This window comes from Bactrocera latifrons, unplaced genomic scaffold (assembly GCF_001853355.1).
Source record: "Bactrocera latifrons isolate USDA-ARS-PBARC rearing strain unplaced genomic scaffold, ASM185335v1 scaffold_18, whole genome shotgun sequence".
Classification (NCBI taxonomy): Eukaryota; Metazoa; Arthropoda; class Insecta; order Diptera; family Tephritidae; genus Bactrocera; species Bactrocera latifrons.
In genome coordinates, this window is record NW_017535296.1 from 348,181 (window position 1) to 369,974 (window position 21,794).

General features: G+C 35.1%; 1 protein-coding gene across 1 annotated transcript in view; it reads right to left on the reverse strand.

Annotated features, from left to right (window-relative positions):
* Positions 1-2,204: 2,204 nt before the first annotated feature.
* Positions 2,205-21,794, reverse strand: part of LOC108967198 (knirps-related protein) — an 87,956-nt gene continuing 68,366 nt past the window's right edge. The window contains exons 3-4 of the mRNA XM_018930480.1: positions 16,194-16,271; positions 2,205-4,596 (exon numbers count right to left, since the gene is read on the reverse strand). Coding sequence (XP_018786025.1) covers positions 2,380-4,596; positions 16,194-16,271 — 2,295 coding nt within the window. The 3' untranslated portion in view covers positions 2,205-2,379. The remainder of the gene's footprint in view (positions 4,597-16,193; positions 16,272-21,794) is intronic.

A 21,794-nucleotide genomic window follows, 5' to 3' on the forward strand; every position in this document is an offset into this window, starting at 1 on the left:
AATTCAAAAAATAAATTTTTAAAAATTTTCAATTACTTTTAAAAAGTTCTTAAACGTATTACCTTTTTTTATTTTTAAAATTTGGTTTTAATGCTTTCAAAATGTGTTTTAAGCTTTTTCAAACACAAATTTAAATTTTTCAGTTTTTCACACCTCCTCATCAAATGCTGAATTAGGATGTTCTCGTTACATACTTTACATTTTCTAGTTTTAACAACGTTTGTTTAATAATGCACATTTTGAGCAAACGGATCTAAGTATTACAATGGGGAGCTGAAAAATAAGCTAAAAGTTATGAATATTATTTTTGGAGGTGCCGTTGTTTTTAAGCATATTTGGCAATATTGCAAAAATCTTCTGTCAGTGTGAAATATGAGACTCAGCTTTTCTAAAAAGTTACTTTATGAAGTACATTTTTTACGACACTCATACGCCACGGTGGTCAGGCAGGAAACTATGTAAACGGTCTCATTGAACTGCTTATATGTGAGAACTGAGACAGTTTTTGACAAAACAATAAATAAAAAATAATTTTCTTCATTAGCAATGTATTTGAAATATAATTTAAAAACAAAAATATTAGCATTCACTTGACTTTTTGCTTTTTTAATAATCTATTTAATTATTTCAAATTATTTCTATTGCGGTGTGCCATACTAATTTGAGCATTCACATTTTTATGTCATAACTATATAAATAAGTTTATGACACATTTGTGGGACCCAAAGCATTTACCACTACTGTAAGCACATATAAACTGCTTAGTAAAATTTCTGAAATATTTTTGTAACCATTTTGTCACCACTTCGCCGGCTGCTTTTGTCAACTTAAGAAGTCAACTGCTTTGCCAAATGGCATTAAGAGTTCTTATTTCTTGCGAGCGCCATAAATAATTTATTATTTTGTTATGCCATAAAAGCAAGAATTATAACAGCAGTGACATTAGCGCCGAACGAGTGGAGCAGCTATATAAAATCTACAAGTAATGGAGAAGGTAGTAAAATATTATCTATATTTATATATGTATATGTTTGTGATCACATACGTATTTACACTCACAAATTAACTCCAAAAAAATGGCTCAATAATGATATTTGCGCACGACAAAATACTCCAGCTAGCTGAAGCGCTGCCAACTGATTTGCCCGCCCGCTGTGCGCTTAGCGAAATTTGCATGCAAATCTGCTTTGGCTTGCTTGTACACGCTCGCCATTTGCGCGCCACTGCTGTGTAAGCAAATTTCTTTTTATCTATTTCGCCATTTTCGGTTGATAGTCAATATATCTTCATTTTAATGGCAATGAAGTGATAACATGACCGAAAAATTCGTTAATTACCCTGGTTTTTGTGTTTGTATGTGTGTTTTAGCCACGCTTGTGACGGCTGAGCTCAATTTGTTATGCGCTTGCGCTGCTATAGCGCTTTACTGTGGCACTTATAGCAGCTGATGACTTTTACAAGCACGCAGTCATAATTTATAATGATTTTTGCTTTAATTTCGTTTTAGAAAGGAAATACGATGACTTGGTGGGAGATCGCAGATGATCACTTGTGAAGGTATACTAAATGCAGTTGAGTGATTAATGAATAAGTGACAGTTGGGGTAATTGCTGCATAAATAAATACCACCTTTTTGATACCACAAATAAGTGAACCAGTGTGATCGATGAAATCATAAAGAGGATAATTTTAAAAAGAACGCATCATTTGTTAAGAAATTTGTTCATTTATCTGTCATTTGCAGTAAGTATCTTTTACCATAGGAAAAAATTAAGTAAACTTCAAAATTTTGATAACAGAAGATAAGCGTTCTCCAAACTCCAAACTGTACTATCATCAGTTTTAAATTATTACAAAATTGTCTGAAGAAAACATATGGTATTTTATAGCTATTTCGAGTTAGCAGATTTAGTAAGAAAAATTATTAAAAATTTCGAAACTTTGCTGTCTGTGATTCGGTGGTCTTTAGAAAACTTGTAGTATTCAACAAATACAAAGCTGTTGTTCAGCAGTTAAGAGATGATAAAAAAAAACAGATTTTAAAGTTAATATTTACAAGTCAAAAATTAAATATCTACTTAGTTATAATAATAAAGTTAAATGTCCAGAGAGACTGAACAATGACCTCAACAAAATTTTTGTGAAAATCTTTAGAAACAAATATATTTTATAAAAATGATATACAACAAAAAAATAAAATAAAGTAAAAAAGTTAAAGCAATATCTTCACTAAATAAGAACGTCTAAACCTTAGTGGTCAAATCCAATGGTGTGGTTGTTTTTGCTTTAGACGCTGCGCCGACCCAATCGTCCGCACCGGATTTTATATTGTCGGCGCACTCCAACGGCGAACTCACTATCTTCACTAAATAAGAACGTCTAAACCTTAGTGGTCAAATCCAATGGTGTGGTTGTTTTTGCTTTAGACGCTGCGCCGACGCAATCGTCCGCACCGGATTTTATATTGTCGGCGCACTCCAACGGCGTAGCCGCAGCGCTCAGTTTCAAACGCTTGGCGTTCAGCACATCACCTTCTGACGGCTTGCTGCTAACCGGCTGTAACTTACGCTTCACGGCGTCCAATTGCTGAACGCTTTCATCGCTATCGCTTGAGTTGATAAGGTGCGTTGAATTGTTGTTGCTATTATTACTTCTGTTGCCGTTATTGTTGTTGTTAGCGCTGTTGTTGTCATTATTATTATTGTTGTTTTTGTTGCTGTCACATAACCTAAGCGGCCTTGTGTCAATTGGTTTATCCGAGTCATCAATGTCCACCTGGAGTAATGGTACCACCGCACACTCCGCAAGCGGCTTGAAGCTTTGCATTTGCTTTTCGGCATCTCTACTGTGTTGTCGACACTTCGTCTGTTCTTCCTGCTCACCTACACACTCGATTTCGTTGTCGCTGTCGGTTGCTTGCACCGAGCCAGTGGAGCTGCATTTGCTACTAAGCGAGCTGCTTGCCACTGAACTGCACGTTTTCATGCTCAAGTCAATTGGATTGTCCTGCTGATGTGACGACTTCGCCGCTGTGGGGGAGACGGCCGGTAGAGTCACAACAGCTGGCGTTGGCGTAGTCGCGGGCGTGGTGTTGTTGTTGGTAGCATTGCTTGTATTATTCGCAGTGGTACCATTATCCGCGCCGCTGTTGAGCGTGCGATTATTCACAGGCGAATGCGGCGGCGTCATTGACACGACCAGTTCCTCGTCATCATCTTCATCATTATCGCACTGCACCTTAGCTCGTTCGTCAGCATCACCACCATTGCCTATAAGCGCATGCGCATCATTAGCAGCAGTTGTGGTACGCCGCGTAACATCACTCTGCTCCTCACATTCCTCGTCTTCGTCGTTGCTTTGCCGGCTACGTAAACGCTCGCGGCCGCTTTCTGAATTCGGCGTCACCAGAGCGGAGATGGAGTAATCGTGTTTCGGATGTTCGGGCAATTTCGTTGTTGTCGGCGGTGGACTATTGCGCTGCGACTTGAGCACAGCGTCTAAATAGAAACGCTTCGTGAGCTCCTCTGCCGCCTTGCTGCCATTGGGTATATGATTGTTGTTGAGCGCGTCACCACACTTCGAACTTTGCGCTACGCGCTCCGCATCCTTGCTAACATCCAGCTTATTACTGTATGGCGCAGTGGCAACCGCTGTCAATGGTGAGCTGGGCGCTTGCATCGCGGGTGGTAAACGATTTTGCGTAACATTATTGGAATTGAATAATTGATGAACAGCGGCAGCAGCCGCGGCGGCCTGTTGTTGCTGTTCCGCTGAAGTTTTCAGCAGCCCTTGATGATGTGTGTACAAGGCTGGATGATATCCAGGAAAGAGCAAGTGCGACGGCGGTAGGAAGGCAGGTGGTGGCATGACTGGCATCGAACCGAGTCCGGGGAACGGCAACGGCAGGAAATGTGGCAAGTCTTTGCGTAGTTGTGGTGGTGGCGGCGCTGTCGCTGACGCACCACCGGCCTCTTGGGCATGTTTAGCGCTTAAGTGTAGCAGCGCATTGGCGCCAGCGCTACCACGCGTACTCATTTCTAATGAGTTGTCTGAATTGTGCGAATCCGGTGAGCTGACGGCTGGTGAAGCTGTGGCTGGATGCTTGGCTGCAGCCGCTGCCGCAGCGTACTCTTCGAGTCCCAACATAAGCAATTCCTCCTTTGTGCGTGGCGGATAGAGTCCGGGGTAGGCGCCTGCATGACCCAGCATGCCAAGTGCGGCAGCTGCTGCAGCGCTGCTGGGCGGTCCATGTGGTGACAAGCCGTGTGGCACCGGTGGTTTCTGTCCTGGCATAAGTGGTGGTCCGCCATGTTGTGCCGCTGCGTGGGCGGCTGCAACTGCTGCCTGCTGCTGATTATTATGATGTGCCGCCATTGCCGCTGCTTGCTGCTGCTGCTCTTGTAGGAGACAGTGTATCTTGAACCAATTCGAACGTCGGCCATAGCGTGAACCACTCTTGGACATACCCACGAGCAGGCATTTGCGTAGCCGGCAAGCTTTGCAGGCAGTGCGATTCTTCTTATTGATTATGCATTCACCGTTATTTTTGCAATCACTGATGGAGGATAGATTGTTGTAAGAGCGGCCGAAGAAGGACTGCAAATATAAAGGCAAAGTTAAGAATGTTTAATTGAGGACTTTGAAGCTAAACACTATGGTTTTAAGCAATTCTCTTCAGTGGCTACTATATTTATAATATTCAAATAATACCACAAAAGTGAATGATTTCTGCTGATTTAGGAACTATAATAAAATATATTTGATTTTGATCTGAGGTAAGGCTATTAGCAGGTGATAATAGCGATTATTGATAATTCGAATCATCAGCACCGATATTAATGTATATACGATATTAATCGAGGTATTTTTGCTGAATAAAGATGGGAAGTCAGAGGAAAACTGGTTAAAACCTTAACACTAATAATATGTCGATATTAAAATTAATCGATAAACGTAATGATAGATGACAATAATTATTGCTAACAAAGATAGGTGATATTGATCAAGGATTATTAATGTGAATAAAGTTGAAAACCGCTGGCACATCTTAGTGCCAATAATAATCGATAACACTATTTATGATCTTCGATAAAAATATTTATCGATATTAATAGTGATAAATGATAACAGTGTTTGAGAGAAAGTATATTCAGTATCAATCATCGATAATGATAAACAATATTAGTTTTAGTGGGCATAAATATTTAATAATATTTAGAGCAATAGAAACCGAAGTAGTATTAGTAGATTTTTGTCGGTTTATAATAGGCGGAGGCGTTTTGGACCATTGGTTAATCTCTTAACTCTTTCCCAAACATCGTCGAATACGTTAAAATGAAAAATTATTTGTCCCGATGCCGTAGAATCGATTTTAGTCGCACATCTTATCGAAATCGCCTAATTGTTGGTAATCGATAATTATAGTAATTGTAGTTTTTATAATCTGAATAAATATATATCGATAAAAAGTTATTTAATAATAATAGTAAAAATTATAAAAACTACAACCGATAATAATCGTAAATTATCGATAAAACTACGGCCGATAATAATCGAAAATTATCGATAAAACTATGGCCGATTATAATCGTAAATTTTCGATAAAACTAAGGTCGATAATAATCGCATAATTTTTAATAATTACTTAAACAAATTGCTCTTTGTATTTGCTGCATTTTCTTAAGATTGCGAACCACATTGAAGCATTTTTAAATATATAATTTTTATGCTGAGATTTTTTGTCGGAAATAAGTGGAGCAAATATTTGAAATATCCAATGTTATTACAATCTACTAGAAATAAGTCATATTGCCACTTTGCAGCAATGAGAACCCATCTTAAAATAACTTTAGATCAGCTGAGGTATGGCACATCCATTGGATAAAAGTAATAAGATATAATATATACCAAATATTCGCAAGAGATGCGTTCTAAGTGTTCTTTACTCCTTGTATTTGATTATTTAATATTATTTTTAACTGATGAATGCACTGCTTCTAAACGAAGTAACCTCCTGGAATTGATGTATGAATGCCTTAGAAATGTACTCCTAAACTAATCTGGTCTCAGGTTTGTAGATAGATTTCGCAAAATTATAGTTAATTATTCAGCAGAACTTATTCATCAAAAATTATCAAATTTATGATCATCAGAAAAGCAGTAATATGTCCACAGCCAATATCAAACTCCAAGTTTAAGATTTTTTGTATATAACTAAAGGCCTTTAACACCCATTTTGATTTTCCTAACGTTACGATTTCTCACATAAATAAATAATTTWAAAAAAAAAAACTTTACAATCATTAAAAATGAACTTGTTAGCACACCTTGCTCCAAAAACTTGCCCTTTTCTGTAATTTGACGCTCACTCTGCACAAAACTAATTAATGCCGAAGCAGCGCCATTGTTCGTGTTCTTCTGCTAGATTGCGCTGCTATTTGTGTTGCTGTTACGGTTTCTAATTTCCAATACGTTTGCAGCCTTAGTCGCTTTATTGGAGCGCACTAATCTTCTTCACACCTTCCAAATTGACAGCCACGACATTGTCAGCTGTCGCGAAGTGCCGTTGCTGCAGTGTGAATGTCAAAGTGTGCCAACTCGGGCACAAACCAAAACAAATACGCCAAATAAGCGAGAAACTATAATCGAATAGAAACACCAAACACACATACACACACAAATAAAAGCAAAATCTCATTAATTGCCAATTGAGGCTACAAAAAATGAAAACAGAGCTCCGCTTACAAATAAAAGCTAATAAAATGTTGTATGCAAGACAAGTAAATACCGCTTGGCGTTGCATCTTCAACGAAATCATGCCGCACAACATCACTCATACGCCACCTGCACCCACTGCTGGCGCTGTGACGTGCCGCGTTCACTCAATGCCACACGCCTCACATACTTGTCTATTTGCTAGCTTTGTATGTACATATGTGTGTATGTGTGTGTGTGTATTTACTTGGCATCTACGCTTGGTGTTTCGTTGAATTACTTGTAAATACTGACGTAATTGTGGCGCATTGCTTGTCTTTGAGTGCCGTCGTTCTTGATTTTGCTCTTTTCTTGTTATTTCAGCAAACGATTGCTACATACCTAGCTTTGTTGTGCATTGTTGTTGACTTTGTTGGCGCATTTACGAAACTAAAAGAGCGCATTTCCGACCTAGTAATCTTGATGCCCAATTAACCTTAAAAGCGTCGCTGGTGGTGCCGGCTGGTTGAATTTGACGCGCCGCTTTTTGATTTTTTGGCTTCAAGTTGTTATTTACAATGATTTTATGTACTTTTTACGAAAGAATAAATTATTTGTAATTAAAATAACACTACTTTGTTATGGAGCTAATCAATTAGCATTTCGTATTTGATTTCACGTTTGCAAGCAAAGCTGTGCGCATCCAAAACTCGCCATGTGGTTGTTTCACAAATCTAATATAGTTAGGATATGGCAGCCAAGTAAGTCAAAATTTTAATAAGAAGCGATCACTGATTATGTTAGGTGGCGCATAAATAAAGATGAGCCGAATTTTCATCAAAAACTCTAAAACTCGGCGCAATACTGTAAATCTTTCTGTCGAACTTTCAATCATAGCTGTCAGCACATTTTGTCATCGCTCTCATCGAGATCACTTTATTTGTGTTAAATTACTTTTTGTTTTTAGAAAATCAAGGTTTATTATTTAAAACATAAAGAGCTGTGAGATAAGTGGGGTTCGCTGGATATACAAAGGAATTGTTAGTGTCATGCGTGGACTTATTGCACGTTGCATATACATTTAGTATGTCTGGGTCAATTCTGTATAAGCAGAAGTTTAACCTACAACATTATTTGGAAAAAAAAATTGCACAAGGATCACTGCAGATCACGCGTGGCAACTCCAGCTCTTCATCTGGTCGTTTAAGTCCAAGTAGGCCATTCACTGAGAGGGTGGTGAGGGCTCCACTGTGGCTGGCGGTTGCTGCTTCTGAAAGCTGGACTGAAGCTTCTTTGTCTGCGTTTCACTACATTCAGGCGACCATATCGGCCGATTATCTTATACAATGTCAGCAACGTTTGTTTGTCCTTACTCCGTGAGCTGCCGGTTAGGGACTTGAGGATTTTGTTGTGAAACTATTTTATTTATTTAATTATTTAAATGAGAACTAATTATTAATAATTAACACACAAAGATTAAGCACTGGCTACTAGGGCCTTCGGCTATCTATTACAATAGCTATGTCTAATTAAAATTAAGTGTAAAATTAATACTTAGTTTTTATTTGCTTATAATATTATATGTTATTTATCTTACATATCTTAAGAAAATTGTTAATGGCATTGATGTTGTGAAGCTATAATATAAACGCCTTTGTGAAACTATAATATAAAAGTAACCGCGGTGGTTGAGCAGAGAAGGAGCACAGATTTTTTAATATAATACCAAAAATTGTACGGCTGTTGATAGTCGAAACAATTACAATTAGTAAATAATTTAGTAGTTGTGTAGATGTATTGGGAGGAGCGTCAAGCTCTTTGCAGAAAAGAAGAAAGGAAGATGGGAGAGAAGGCTATTTACTTTCAAACATATTTCATCACGTCCATTGCCTTATTTCAATATCGTACAATCACCTGCGTATGAGGTGGTGGAAATTCCCTCAGTTGGTTGAAGAAGTTTCAAAATACAGAAGTTAAGGCTCCTACTTAATTCTTCATAAGTTTTTTTCTCGAAACAGTACGGGCCATTTTCGATTGAGAACAGTTTTGTGACAGTATGCTTTTTGATTTAGACCACAAATTATCTGCGCATTTATGACGATGAATATTGTGCGCTCTCCAGAAGCTATGTTGATATTCTGCTAGACACTCCTGAGCGTACGTTGGGAAAAGCAAGGTCACAAATGTCTTCTCTATTAAGGAAAGGAGAGATATTGGCCGATAAGACTCTCTTTATTGTAATGTTTCACTTGCACGCTCACTTTTTTCATGCATTTCTGCGTTTTTGCGATATCGACCTGTAATGTTTTGCACGTTTCTTTCTCCCCATGTTTTGTGGCAATTAAAACAACTATTGTTGAAAAATTTACGGGACGTACGCGTGATGGGGTGAAATATTTTATTCTAACTTTTTAAGTGGTTGAAAAAATCTAAAAATTTACTTGTTAGAAAAGGGGGTAACGTTGGAAGAGACGTCACTGTCAATGAGTCTTAGATCTGAGCATCGAGGCAAAGCTGAGCCGAAGCCGAAAAACCCCATATCAAAGCAGGTAAAAAATCCAGGTTATTTTGATAGTATTAGTAAAAAGAGGTTGGAATTATGGGCCGAAAAACTCTTAGTTTCTGCACCACGATAATGCACCGTCGCATACTGCGTTGATTCCTGGTGAGTTTTGCGCCAAATTTTCAACCAATAATGTGTCACAACCACCAAATTCATCTGGTTTAACTCCGCCTGATTTTTTTTCTATTTAGCAAACTCAAATGACAGCTCTGTGGTAAACGTCTTGAATTTAATTGAAGACATTAAATACTACGCGCACTGAAGTCTATTCCGGAAATTGACTTTCATAACTGTTTCGGAGACTAGAAAAAACGTTGGCATAATTGTATTGGAAGCAAGGGTTTTACTTTGAGGGAGACAACTTAGATTTTGAAGAATAAAGTGAGAAATTTAAAATTATGCGGAAAGTCTTACTATATTTTGCCCATAGCAGTAGGTACAGCACTGATTGATGCCAGTCAACTCCAGCGAAGGAACTTTGTACCTCAGTTTAGTTGACTTCACCTGCAATCAGGTGGTGACTGTAACTGCTTAATGCATTCGGCTGCATTTTGTTGTTGTATCTTTGCTTGTTTCTTCAAATTTGCTGTACTTTTTATTTCTTTCCACTATTTATAGCCATTCAATAATTGTTGTTTTTGCTTTTCGTAATTAAGCAGCCCCAACCAAGCTGCCACAACTTTGCTGGCTTTTGCCATTTGCGCTTTGTTGCATTGAATTAAATTGTCTGTTTGCTTAGTTGTCACGGAAAAAATAAAGCGGAATATTGTAAATAAAGACAACAATAACAACAACAACATAACGTTATATTGCTGTTTGCAATGAAAATAATAACAAAAAGCAATCATATACAGCGGCACGTTGCTCTTTGTGGCAATGGTTAATGTTGTAGGTGGGAACTGCGCTGCAGTGACTTGCCTTGTACGTATATACAGGTGAGTAAGTTACCTGCCACAAAGCTATACCTCGTGCTTGCCGCTTGTGCTGTGCAAAGGTCGAGTTTTGCTTCATCGTATGAATCATTGCCAAGTGGGTGTTTAATTTTTGGTTATTAATTTCCGATGGTTGAGAGCGTTTTGGAATGGAAGCATTATCACCGTACACTTTTTGTTTGTGTGCACTAAAAATATTTCGATAAAAAAAATTTGTAACATCCAGGAGAAGACACCGGAGACCCTATAAAATTGTATATATAAAATTAAGTTTGAAACTTTGACATATATTTTTCTTCCTAAGATGTAAATTATTTCTCGGAATCGTCGATCTCGTACTACTTTATAATATAGCGGTTATACAAACTAAGCGACCACAAGCAAGCGACCACAAGCAACAGTTTCATCTGACACGGTATCCTAATGGAATCGGCATGTGTTATTATTTAAAGCAACGCTATAATACCTTGAAATATTATATCAAAAGGTTGTCATACAAGCTGACCGGCATCCAAAACGCTTCGCAAAAGGATGAATTAATTTTGATACCTTTTTAAGCTTTAAGCAAAATATTTATGAAGCTTCAGTCTAGCAGAAGTTAAAGCTTTTTTCAGTTTTTGATCTTGTCAATATTTTATCAATATTGAATTTTCGTTATGAAGTTAAACGACTTGTAAACGTTGTTCACGACTTGACACGACTCACGCGAGATCTATTGAAAAAAAAAAATACCTCTAAGTACTTGGATCACCCGTTTTATCACATTTCCCTACTTTTCTTAATTACTTCTTGTGTTTTTTCTATTGATCTAAGCAACTGGTTTTTACGATTTCTCCCCTTATTTTTCCGTCTAATCTCGTAGTTCCTGATGCTTAAGGACCGCTTGCTTTTATTTATAATTATACCTTTATTATCATTTGAGATTCGTGATAATATTAAAATAAGCGTAGAGGGAATGAGAAGTTTCGATTATTAGCAGTAAATAAAATACCGTTAGAATGGCATATATCCATATGACAAATCAGTTCGCACACAAATTAGTATACCACTCATTTATGGCTTTAAGTAGCAATAAAAGCTTTTGTTTAGTTTTACTTCATTTATTTAAAGTTTACTTTCACACAAGCAAAGGAATTTTACTAAGGCTTGCACGTAGTTTACTTTACTTTCCATGCTTTATTGGTCATATTTAGCTTAAAAACTATAAAAAAAAAGCAAAGTGAATGATTAGAGAGGCTCAAGCAGGGCAAAGTGAAGGCATAGTAAGATATAAGCTTCTAAATTAAAGCAGGAGAGGATACAGAATTACTAAATTTGCGGACTTGGACATTAGCGGCTAATTTCAAGCAATATCTCACATGGCCTGTTATATTAGTACTGCTTTCATGTTGTAACTTGCTGGCTTTTTTATGAACCACTAAAAACTAGTCTACGAACAATTTTGGTTTTTGTTACTAATTTCACGATTTTTCATTTTCATCACTAAATAAAGCGTTCGATCATATGAAATCACACAGTTCGAGCCTAAAACCAATCCAGCGACTTGTGTAGGCCGCCAACTTTATGAGCACCCAACGATATGCTTCATTTAATTTCATTTAGTGGAACACAGCAAACAAACTAAAGGTGTACTTAATTACGATTGCCGATTTCCATAGGGTAAAGCAATATTTTTGATGCTTGAACGCGTATCGCCTGTTTCGTTTTGCAAACCAAGTTCGTGGCTTAAGTCTTTTAAACGCAGAACAAATGTGCGGCCGCTAGAAGTGTCAGCATTATGCAATAGAGAAGCAAGAAATCAAGAATAAACAGAGCTGAACTGGCAGCAAAAAAATTCTTACGCTGCAGCAGTGCCGCTAGTCAATGTAAGCAAAACCAAAAACACAAAAAAAAAAAAAAGATTGAAAAATAAAGGAAAAAACTAAAACAAATCGACCTAAAAAATTTGAAATAAATCAAAATCCAAAATCGAGAGAAATACAAGTAAAAAAATATCGAAGTAAAAATATCTAAAAAAAAAAAATCGAATGAAAGAAATTAAAAAAATCAGCCTCAAAGAAAATCAGCTGCACTGAACTTGCTTTAGACGTAGAAGAAAACTTAAGCGAAAACTTATCGAGAACTTAGCAAAAAACAACAAAACACGCGCAAAAATTGAAGCAAAAAAGGCACTAAGCGAAGTAAAGAAACAAAAAACAAAACGGCGAACTGCATGCAGCACAATGTGTCTACATAATGAGCGCCAAATCAGCAATAACAACAAACACAGCTTTAATTGTTGTATTGTAAGCAATGTACAAAAACACAAACACATAAATAGATACTAGTATGTGTACGTATAATATATTCACCTGCATATGCGCATAACATTAGCTAATGATGAAGATGAGTTGAAGGTCGTTCACAAGTCGCATTAACTAGTTGCAAACAACAACAACAACAATTGCAAGTATGGCATAGTGCACTGCTTGTAAATAACAACGCTGCACGAATTGCCAGTGCAGTTCACTACAAGCACACACCCAGACACACATGTGTGCACTCACATGTGTCTTTATAGTGTTGTTGTTATATAATTGAGTAAACAAGATTTTTTTTTTTTTACAATTTCAAGCGAGTAATGAGGAAAAGTTTTAGAATAGCAACTGTATGAGCACCAGTTGTTGTGCAAAACGACTATCGCTTTAGATTTATTGAATTACTTGTTGAATGTATAGACACACGTGATGGGATGTATCAAGTTTGCGAACCCCACACTGATATCTTAGGTACTATAAAGGAAATAAATTTATCGACGGATAGTAATAACGAAGTGTATTGAATGTAACGTTTTTCTACTTTGCTGGCGTAGACACCGCTTACGTGGCTATAGCCGAGTTAACAGCAGTTGCATTGTTATCAGTCAATAACTGGAGGCTAGAAAGTGATTAATAGAACTACTTAATTCAATATTTCATGCAAGGAGCATTCCATAAGCTAAACAGATATCTCAAATATTAGTAAGTGGCACACACCTCCAAGAAAAATAAAATAAATGTTTTTTGAGTTACAGGCTAGATTTTATGGTGCAAGAAAAAGTCCTCCACTATTTCTGTGCGTCCAACCTTCTGCGTGGTTTAAACCTAAATACAAATTATTTTTTTACGGTGGAAAAAACTACAAAAAAAAAGGTTGAAAATTACATATTAATTGGTAGTTTTTTTGCTTGCCATAATTCTGAGAATTGTTGGTTCGTTGTATAACAAACTATAACAAGGCAATCGAGCATAGGATTATTTGTTGATCGATAAACAAGGTACTTTAGGAGTTAAGCAAGTATCTTTCGGATGTAAATTGGTAACCGCATCGTTTCGACATGACAGCCTCGTTTTTAGCATTTACAATTATAAAATTTCGAATTGAAATTTTATGATTCTTGTAGTTAGAAAAAATTGTGGGTATCAATAGAGTTTTTTGTTTTTATTTTTTAATGCCTTAATTAGAAATAAGTTCGGTAGAGAAGGCACTTGTGCTAAAAATTATGAAAATAATTATAGTTTAGACATTTCAGTGCTATCACTATTATTATTATTATTATTTTTTTTTAATTTTACCACTGTAACTTTGGGTTTTTCAACCCTATACTATCCCTCTAAAATTATTCTTACACTGGCTGATTTCGATGTGCAAATGATAAATCTTACCCATGGGCTGCAGTTAAAGCCGCCAAGTGGTGTAAGTGCTGAATAGTATTATCTCTATTATGAACATAGCATACACTATATTACAACAAGTTTCCTCTAGTTATTTCCACAGAAGGATTGTCAGCATTTTTGTGCGTCATGTGTTAGATTTTATAATAGCAAAACCACACGGGCAAAACTGTATTATACAGGAGAGCAGAATTGTTTTTCGTCAAGAGCCAAAATTCTACCAAAACGGCTATAACGAATAACTTCTGCTTCTAAAATTTAACTCGGTCTCATCAACATAAATATTTAATATTTTGGTTAACTTGGTTAAAGTTATGATGTTCACTGCGCCTAAAAAATAAGGTGACATTTGAGTTTAAACTGCGCGTCGAAATATTTGGAGAATTATTATTTCTTTTAGGTTGGTAGTACTGTCAGTCACATTTATGTCAAATTTCATGTCAAAATATTCATTAGTGTTTGGGATACGTGAGGGTTTGTGAGCTGCTAAAGTGAGTTTTTCGTTTTTTGCGATGTCGAAATTTGTTGAGGAAAGAATTTGCATTAAATTTTGTTTACGGAATCAATTTTCTGCTGCGGATACATTGAGGATGGTGCAGAAAGCCTTTGGTGACGAGTCTATATCTAAAAAAATGTTTACAAGTGGTATAGTGAGTTCCAAGCCGGCCGTGAACGTATCGAGCGTGCAGGGCGACCATCAACCTCAACCGACGAAGCTCACGTTCAACACGTCGATTAACAATTGGAGACTTTGCTGATGAAGTTGGCATATCGAAAGGCTCCCCCAATACCATTTTGAAGGATGTTTTGGGCCTCAAGTGCGTCAAATCTCGATTGGTACCGAAACATTGAATTTTTTGGAAAAAAGGCGTCGCGTTGAAGTGTGTGAAACGCTGCTTTCCGACTACCAGGGTGTCATGAAACGCATTATGGCTGGCGGTGAGACTTGGATCTATGTTTACGACCCCGAAACAACCGATTAATCGAGCGAATATCGTGCTAAAAGAGAGCCGAGACCAAAAAAATCACGCCAAAGTCGCTCAAACATCAAGTTCATGTTGACTGTTTTCTTCGATTATCGTGCTGTTGTGCATTATGAATTCCTTCCAACCGGTCAAACAGTCAAAAAGGAATATTATTTGAACGTTTGCGTCATTTGCTTAACGCTATCCGCCTAAAAAGGCCGGAATTGTGGAAAGAGAATTCTTGGTTTTTACACCACGCTAATGCASCATYCCATACTGCCCTCGTAATTCGTGATCATTTCGCCAAAAACTCAACCTTATATCGTTCCGCAACCACCGTATTCACCTGATCTGGTGATCCGTGCGACTTCTGGCTGTTCACAAAACTCAAAAGACCGCTCCGGGGACACCGTTTTTATACGATAGAGGAGATTCAAGCTACAGCTAAGGCGGAACTGAAGGCCATCCCGGAAAGTGACAATAACCAGTGCTTCGAAGATTGGAAAATCCGTTGGCATAAGGGCATTGCATCGGGAAGGGATTACTTTGAAGGGGTTGAAATTGATTTGGAAGAATAAATAAAGAATTTTTAATATATACACAATGTCACCTTTTTTTGGGCACAGTAGTATATTATATCACATTATCATTTAAAAAGTTGCTCTTGAGTATAATTAAGCTCCATTGTTCTTTATCTACATGGCTTAAAACTAGACGCTTATCATAACAAATCTTCAGAACACAAAATAAATATGTTATAGTTTGTGCAGCCAGGTTATTATAATTGATATCCGAGCACTAATGTTACCCTAAAACACATCTAGAATCTAAATAAAAATAAATGCTGAGTCAATAACTGTATAACTCATTTGCACTCTCAGACAAAGCAAGTTGAGAATGCAGACTAATTGTGGAATGACTTGACAAATCGATGATAACTAATGCTTGATTTAACAAAAATTCCTCAGTTATCCAAAAAAAAAARAAAAAAAAAAAAAAAAAAAAAAAAAAAAAAAAAAAAAAAAAAAAAAAAAAAAAAAAAAAAAAAAAAAAAAAAAAAAAACATTAAATTGTGAAACACCTGGGGTCACTTAGCGGGCACAAAGCAACCATATTTGCAGAGCTCTTCAATTCTTTTACTCACAAATCATTTATTTGTTTTATTAAAATTATTTTTTCTTAACATTCTTTTCCTTTTCTATGAAATTTATAGAAAAAAATTTTAGTTTTTATAAAAATTTAAAATTTTCAAAAAACATAAAGATATATTTTTAGTATAAAAAACTAAAAAATAAAATATATATGTTTATATAAAATATCTATTATTATAACAATTGCTTGAACTCACCTTACAACCTTCGCAAGTAAAGGCGCCAAAATGAAAACCCGCTGCCGGCTCTCCACAGACCTTGCAAGTCTGATTCATCTGTAAAACAACAAATCAAATAAGAGATTAGAGTTAAATAATTATATTGGGCGAAAGCACACTAGACAAATCTGTCAACTTAATATCATATTTACACTAAGAATGAACATGTTAGATATTAAAGAAGAGAAATTGCGCGTTTGTTAATAACATTATGAAAAAAGCTTAAGCAAATAGTCCAGTGACTTTAATATAAAGAATTGATTAAATTTTTGTTATACTGATATTGTAAATATTGATTAACGAATATTCGAATCAGCTAGAAATATTAGAGTTTTTGCCAGAAAATAATTTTTGTTGCGGACATAGCACCTTAGTTTTCAATATATGAAGATTTATAAGTTTCTAAATAAATAAAAAATTTCTGCTTGTCATTATTTATTCCACATATCATCTTGAGTTTAACAACTGTTAAAGCTTGACTTGCTATATTTCTGCATAAATGAAAAACATGAAAAATGAATGACAGCCAAGTTCGTTGCTTAAGTCTTTGGAGTTTGGATGTGATAAGGTGTCAAATGAAGGTAAAAAAGTGCCGATTTAGTAAATAAGTAGGTATATATTATATAACTATTAAAAAATATTGAAATTATAATATTTTTTTTGTCAAGAATATAAGAGAAAATATACGTAAAAATAACCCGGTCTTTAAGCATCAATGAATAACAAAGATTTGTGTATCTGCAGAAGCGCTCAATTTGAAATATTTCGCTTATCATACTTAAACTTTTCATGAATATGATGGAAAATTGTTTTTAGTATACGAGTTTCCAAAAAATGTTATAGTCAGTAAAAGAAAAAAAAAAATTTATTTAAATAAAGAAAAATCTGGAACCCGTTCCAGAAGCAATAAAATTAAAACGAAGCCCCAGAAATAAGCCTCTCACATATCACAACTTAAACCTTTTAATAAAGCAATAAATTGCACAACAACAAATAAGTGTAAGGAAAAAATCATATTTCAATTAAAAGCAACAAATGCCAAGCAAATCGCGATTGAAATCTGAACGCGCTGCAAACTGAGGCGAAACGCGAAAATTCACACGCATGTTCGTGGGCCATAATGGAGTGCGTCGCTGGCAGTTTGTTGCTGCCAGCTATATTTTTCTGCGCTCCATTTGTGTTGTAAAACCACGTTGCAGTTCTTGTTGTAGTGATTGCACATGCGCAATAACGCATGTTCGGCGCAAGAGTCATAATCGCAAGTGAGCGGCCGTGCTGTCAGCCACCTTCAGAGCAGAGCTGCTGGTGCAATACATATCATAAAATTCATATCAAATGCTTGGCGCGCACACGGCAAAAGTAGAATGCAAAAACAAAAAAAAAAAAAAAAAAAAACGTTAACTAAAGCAAAAGGCTGCGCCTGCGCAGCACTCGAATGTAGATGGAGTCAACTGATGAAATCTCGAAAGTTACATATGAAAAATTGCCCCTGAAGCGGCGCTGAATAGATTAGAAGTGCACAGCTTATAGAACAGCGCAGCGACAACATTTATTGCCAGCATATACATATATATGTATGTATATATGAATAAATGTTTATGGCCAAGTAAGTGGCAAACGGTGTTTGCACGTTTATAAAGCAGCAAAATAATTTGTCTTTTATTTTTATTTGCTTGCACTCTAGTTCAATTGCAATCATCATGCAATGAGTTACTTTCTCATTCGCATGCGCCGATGCGCCAACCAGAGCATTTACATTCGCCACTCACCTTTGAATCTGGCGAGTCACCATGGAAATCTTCATTGCATGTTCACTTTTACATTTGTTACTTGCTTTATTTTATTCAATTTTATTTTATGTTTATTTTTTATGTGTCAGGCATTTGTATTTGTATCAATAAAATTATTGTTATTTTTGAGTTTTTGTTGCTGTTGCTGTTGCTCTGTGTTTTGTGTATGTTCACATTGAATTTATTGCAATGCAAATATTTATCAACAAATTGCAATCGGACAAGGCCAAGGACTCGTGTTACGTCGCTGCTGCGGCCGAGGCTCTTGCTGCTGGTGCTTATGCCATAGTGATGGGAAATAAAGTTGGCTTTAAGCTGCGCACGGTGGTATAAATTTAGTGAATTTGGCTTAATATTAGCCACAAAAATGTATTATATTTAATAAAGCATCATATACTAGTAGTTGAAGTAAACTTCTGAGTATTCGAAATAAACTTCTATATCTTTATAATTAAACAAACTGAAGTGGAATGACTTGAATATTCTCAAATAGTTATATTATTTTTAAATTAAAATTATTTATTATACTTAATTTCTTGCCATTTTTATCACTCGTCTCTGTATTAAAACTTGAGTTTATCATCAGTATCATAGCACAAGCTTTTTAATGAAATCTTCGTTTAACGAATTGGATGACTATATTACCTTATTTGGCAAAAAAATTAACAATTAACTATTAAAGAAATATTTTTTCGGGTTCGCAACATTTGCTCTTGTGCTTAGAAATATTTTTTATAGTAATATCTACTGTTTGAAAGATGAACCGCCATTCGCTTAACACACCGTTGCTCTCAGAATTTAGTTAGTATCTCGCTTAGTTTATAAATCTCAGTCATAAGAGTTCTAACTGCAGTTAAAGAGAGGCGCCCATGCTGTTTTTGTGCTTAAATAATTTTCATTCGAGATAACCAACTGTTATGTTATATTTAAGATTTATTTAAAACAAAAGAAATATGTGTGTTTATCCTTTTAAAAAACAAATGTTAATAAATGTTGAAATTTTTTTGTCTTCATTTTATTTTATATTTGGTGCCATAAGCTTCAGAAAAAAGGGAAGTTTAATGATTGACTGGGGGTTGACAGATCGAGACTGCAGCAAACGTCTTGAGCATAAGATTAGGGGATGTACATCTCTTTTGCACTTGTTTCGCATTGGCAAGTTTATGCTGTAAGCAACTGAAGTCCCCTACATTAGGTATTGATAGTGAGTCCACAGACTTTGTTGAAAAAATAAAAGTTATTAGACGAATTCGATCGTTTACAGGGACAAAGACTCACTGCTTGAACAGTTTTTAGACACCACTGTAATTTTGAAAGGATTGGGTAATAAAGTCTCTCTGAAAATCAATAAGCAATAAGGTTAGCTCTTCAAACCGGGACTATCAATAAAAGGTTAGCTTGCAACAGAGTATAATACATTTGATTCAGAGGAAAAAAAAAATTGAAATTATTCAACTCATATGACAGCCAGTTTTACGGTAACAGAATTAAAGAGAATTTAGCAGGCTGTTAGTTCGACAATAAATAAAAATAATTTATTTTTTTTTTCAATATAAAAAAAGTAAAAAAAAAATATTTTATCTGATTTTTAAGAAGTAAACTTTGGTTTCTTCTGGTTAATCCTCTTTAAAGAGTAGGCTAATGAAAAGCTAATGAAAATATTTAATGTCGAGAAATTTCGATTTGATTAGAAAAAAAAATTTTTTTTGAAAATAAGTTTTTCTTACAACAATAAAAAATTATTTCAAAAAATCTTAAGTAAAAGCTCGATAGAAAAAAGCCCATTATCGTTAGAGCAAAAAATATTTTTAAATTTTTTCAACTTTGTTAATTTTACGCGAAACTTTTAAATAGAGCAGTGCAAAAAACAAAAATGCATGACAACAAAAACAACATTGACAACAAATAAGATAGCAAAGACAACCCTTGTACACATTTCTAACGACGAGCGTGCGAATTTTCAAATTTATTTACTTAACCGCGGGCTATTTACCGATGTTTTCTTTGCAATTGCCTTTCATTTTTGTTGCAACATTTATTCGTCAATGCAAATTTTGCTGTACCTCATGACCTGCTTGAACGAATACAAACCAAACAGCTAACACTTTTGCTTGCCTTTTACGTGTTGCCACTTCTTCCCTTTGCTTTTTTACATTTTACATTTGTCACTTGTAGTAGATATTCGCCACAAATTTTATTTATGGCATCAAGATGATTTTTCAATAAACTAAACTGCACACAAAAAGAGAGTGTGTTAAAATTGAGTAAATGAAAATTGAAGTTAGCGCATGGCTGCAGTTTGTGTTGGCAATACGAAAGAAATTTTTAATTTGAATATTTATGAGCTCACAAAATGTTGCATGTCGCATGTTGCATGCTACAGCAGTAACAATGGCAGCGTAGCCACTGCGCACATTGTTACGATTTATTAGCGCTGATTTGTCGCTACAAAATTTATTAGCGCGCTGCCAAGTTGTTGACAACTATGAGTACAACGGTGTGACAATAATCGCTACATACAAATATATATACATATATGTATTGGTTCTCTGTGTACTCGTAAGTGTGCGTATGCTAGTAGAAGCGAAGCGGTTCCTGTTTTTAGTGATTTCATACACATAAATATAAATTGTATTTAATTTATCGAAAAAGTTTGTTTCTTAAGACTTCAGTGTCAGTTGGAAAATTAAGTTGCTTAAGTCTCACGTAAATGGGCTAGTAAAACTGAAAACTTTATTGGCACAAAACAAAATTAAGCCAAATGAAAACTGCAATCAGGAGAACAAAAAAAGATATGATAAAAAAATATGTAAATAAAAATTAAGTTTAAAATTAAATAAAAGAGCTAAAAATACATTAAACTACATTAATTTGAAATTAATGAAAAAAATATAATTTGTGTGATTAAAGCTAAAATAAATAAATAAATGCCAAAAACGGTATTAAATAGTAAAAACTAGGATTTATATTAAATTTCAAATTTACAATTAAAAAAAAAAAAATTAAAACTAAAATTTAAACTTGCTAAAATCAAAACTAAAATAAACTAAAAATTTACTGGTCTACAACTTTGCTTTCGCCGTTTTCCAATAGATTTCTCTAGGGTCAAGCACTGGTCGATTAAATCGCCTTATATCGATATTGGACATTTGTGTCAACAATAACCCAACAAAATATTTGTAGAGATTTGTTTGCATCACAAACTTATTCTCCACTGGAAATGTCACTTTTCGAGCCGAATTCTCGACATTTGCGGGAAATTTTGCTTTTCTTTTTTAATTCAAAGAAAAGTGCGGCTGAGGACCCGTCCACGCTTTACTGAGGCTGACACATACATAGATAAAACTATTACCCTACTACTACCATCTATACGATTTCTATTAGGCATTAAAAAAATATATAAATTTTTGTAAAGCAACTTGTGTTAGTATACTCAAAAATGGATCATAATGCATTTCGTGTGTTAATTAAGCATTGCTTTTTGAGGGAATAAGGGAAAACACTTCTGGACCGCTTTTATACAATAAAGCCTTAAATTTACAAGGAAAAAACGGCGGCAGCAAAGTTGTAATAGAAAATATTAAAATTAATTAAAAATTAATATACGAAATAAATCGGAAATTATAAATTTAATCAGGGTAAAAAAATCAAAATTTACACTTTTTACAATTAAAACTGAAATAAAAATATATTTAAAACTACTACTTAAATCAAAACACACATTCAAATGGGGTACAAAACGAAAATTAGAAAATTAAAATTAAATTAGAAAATTAAAATTAGTTAAAAT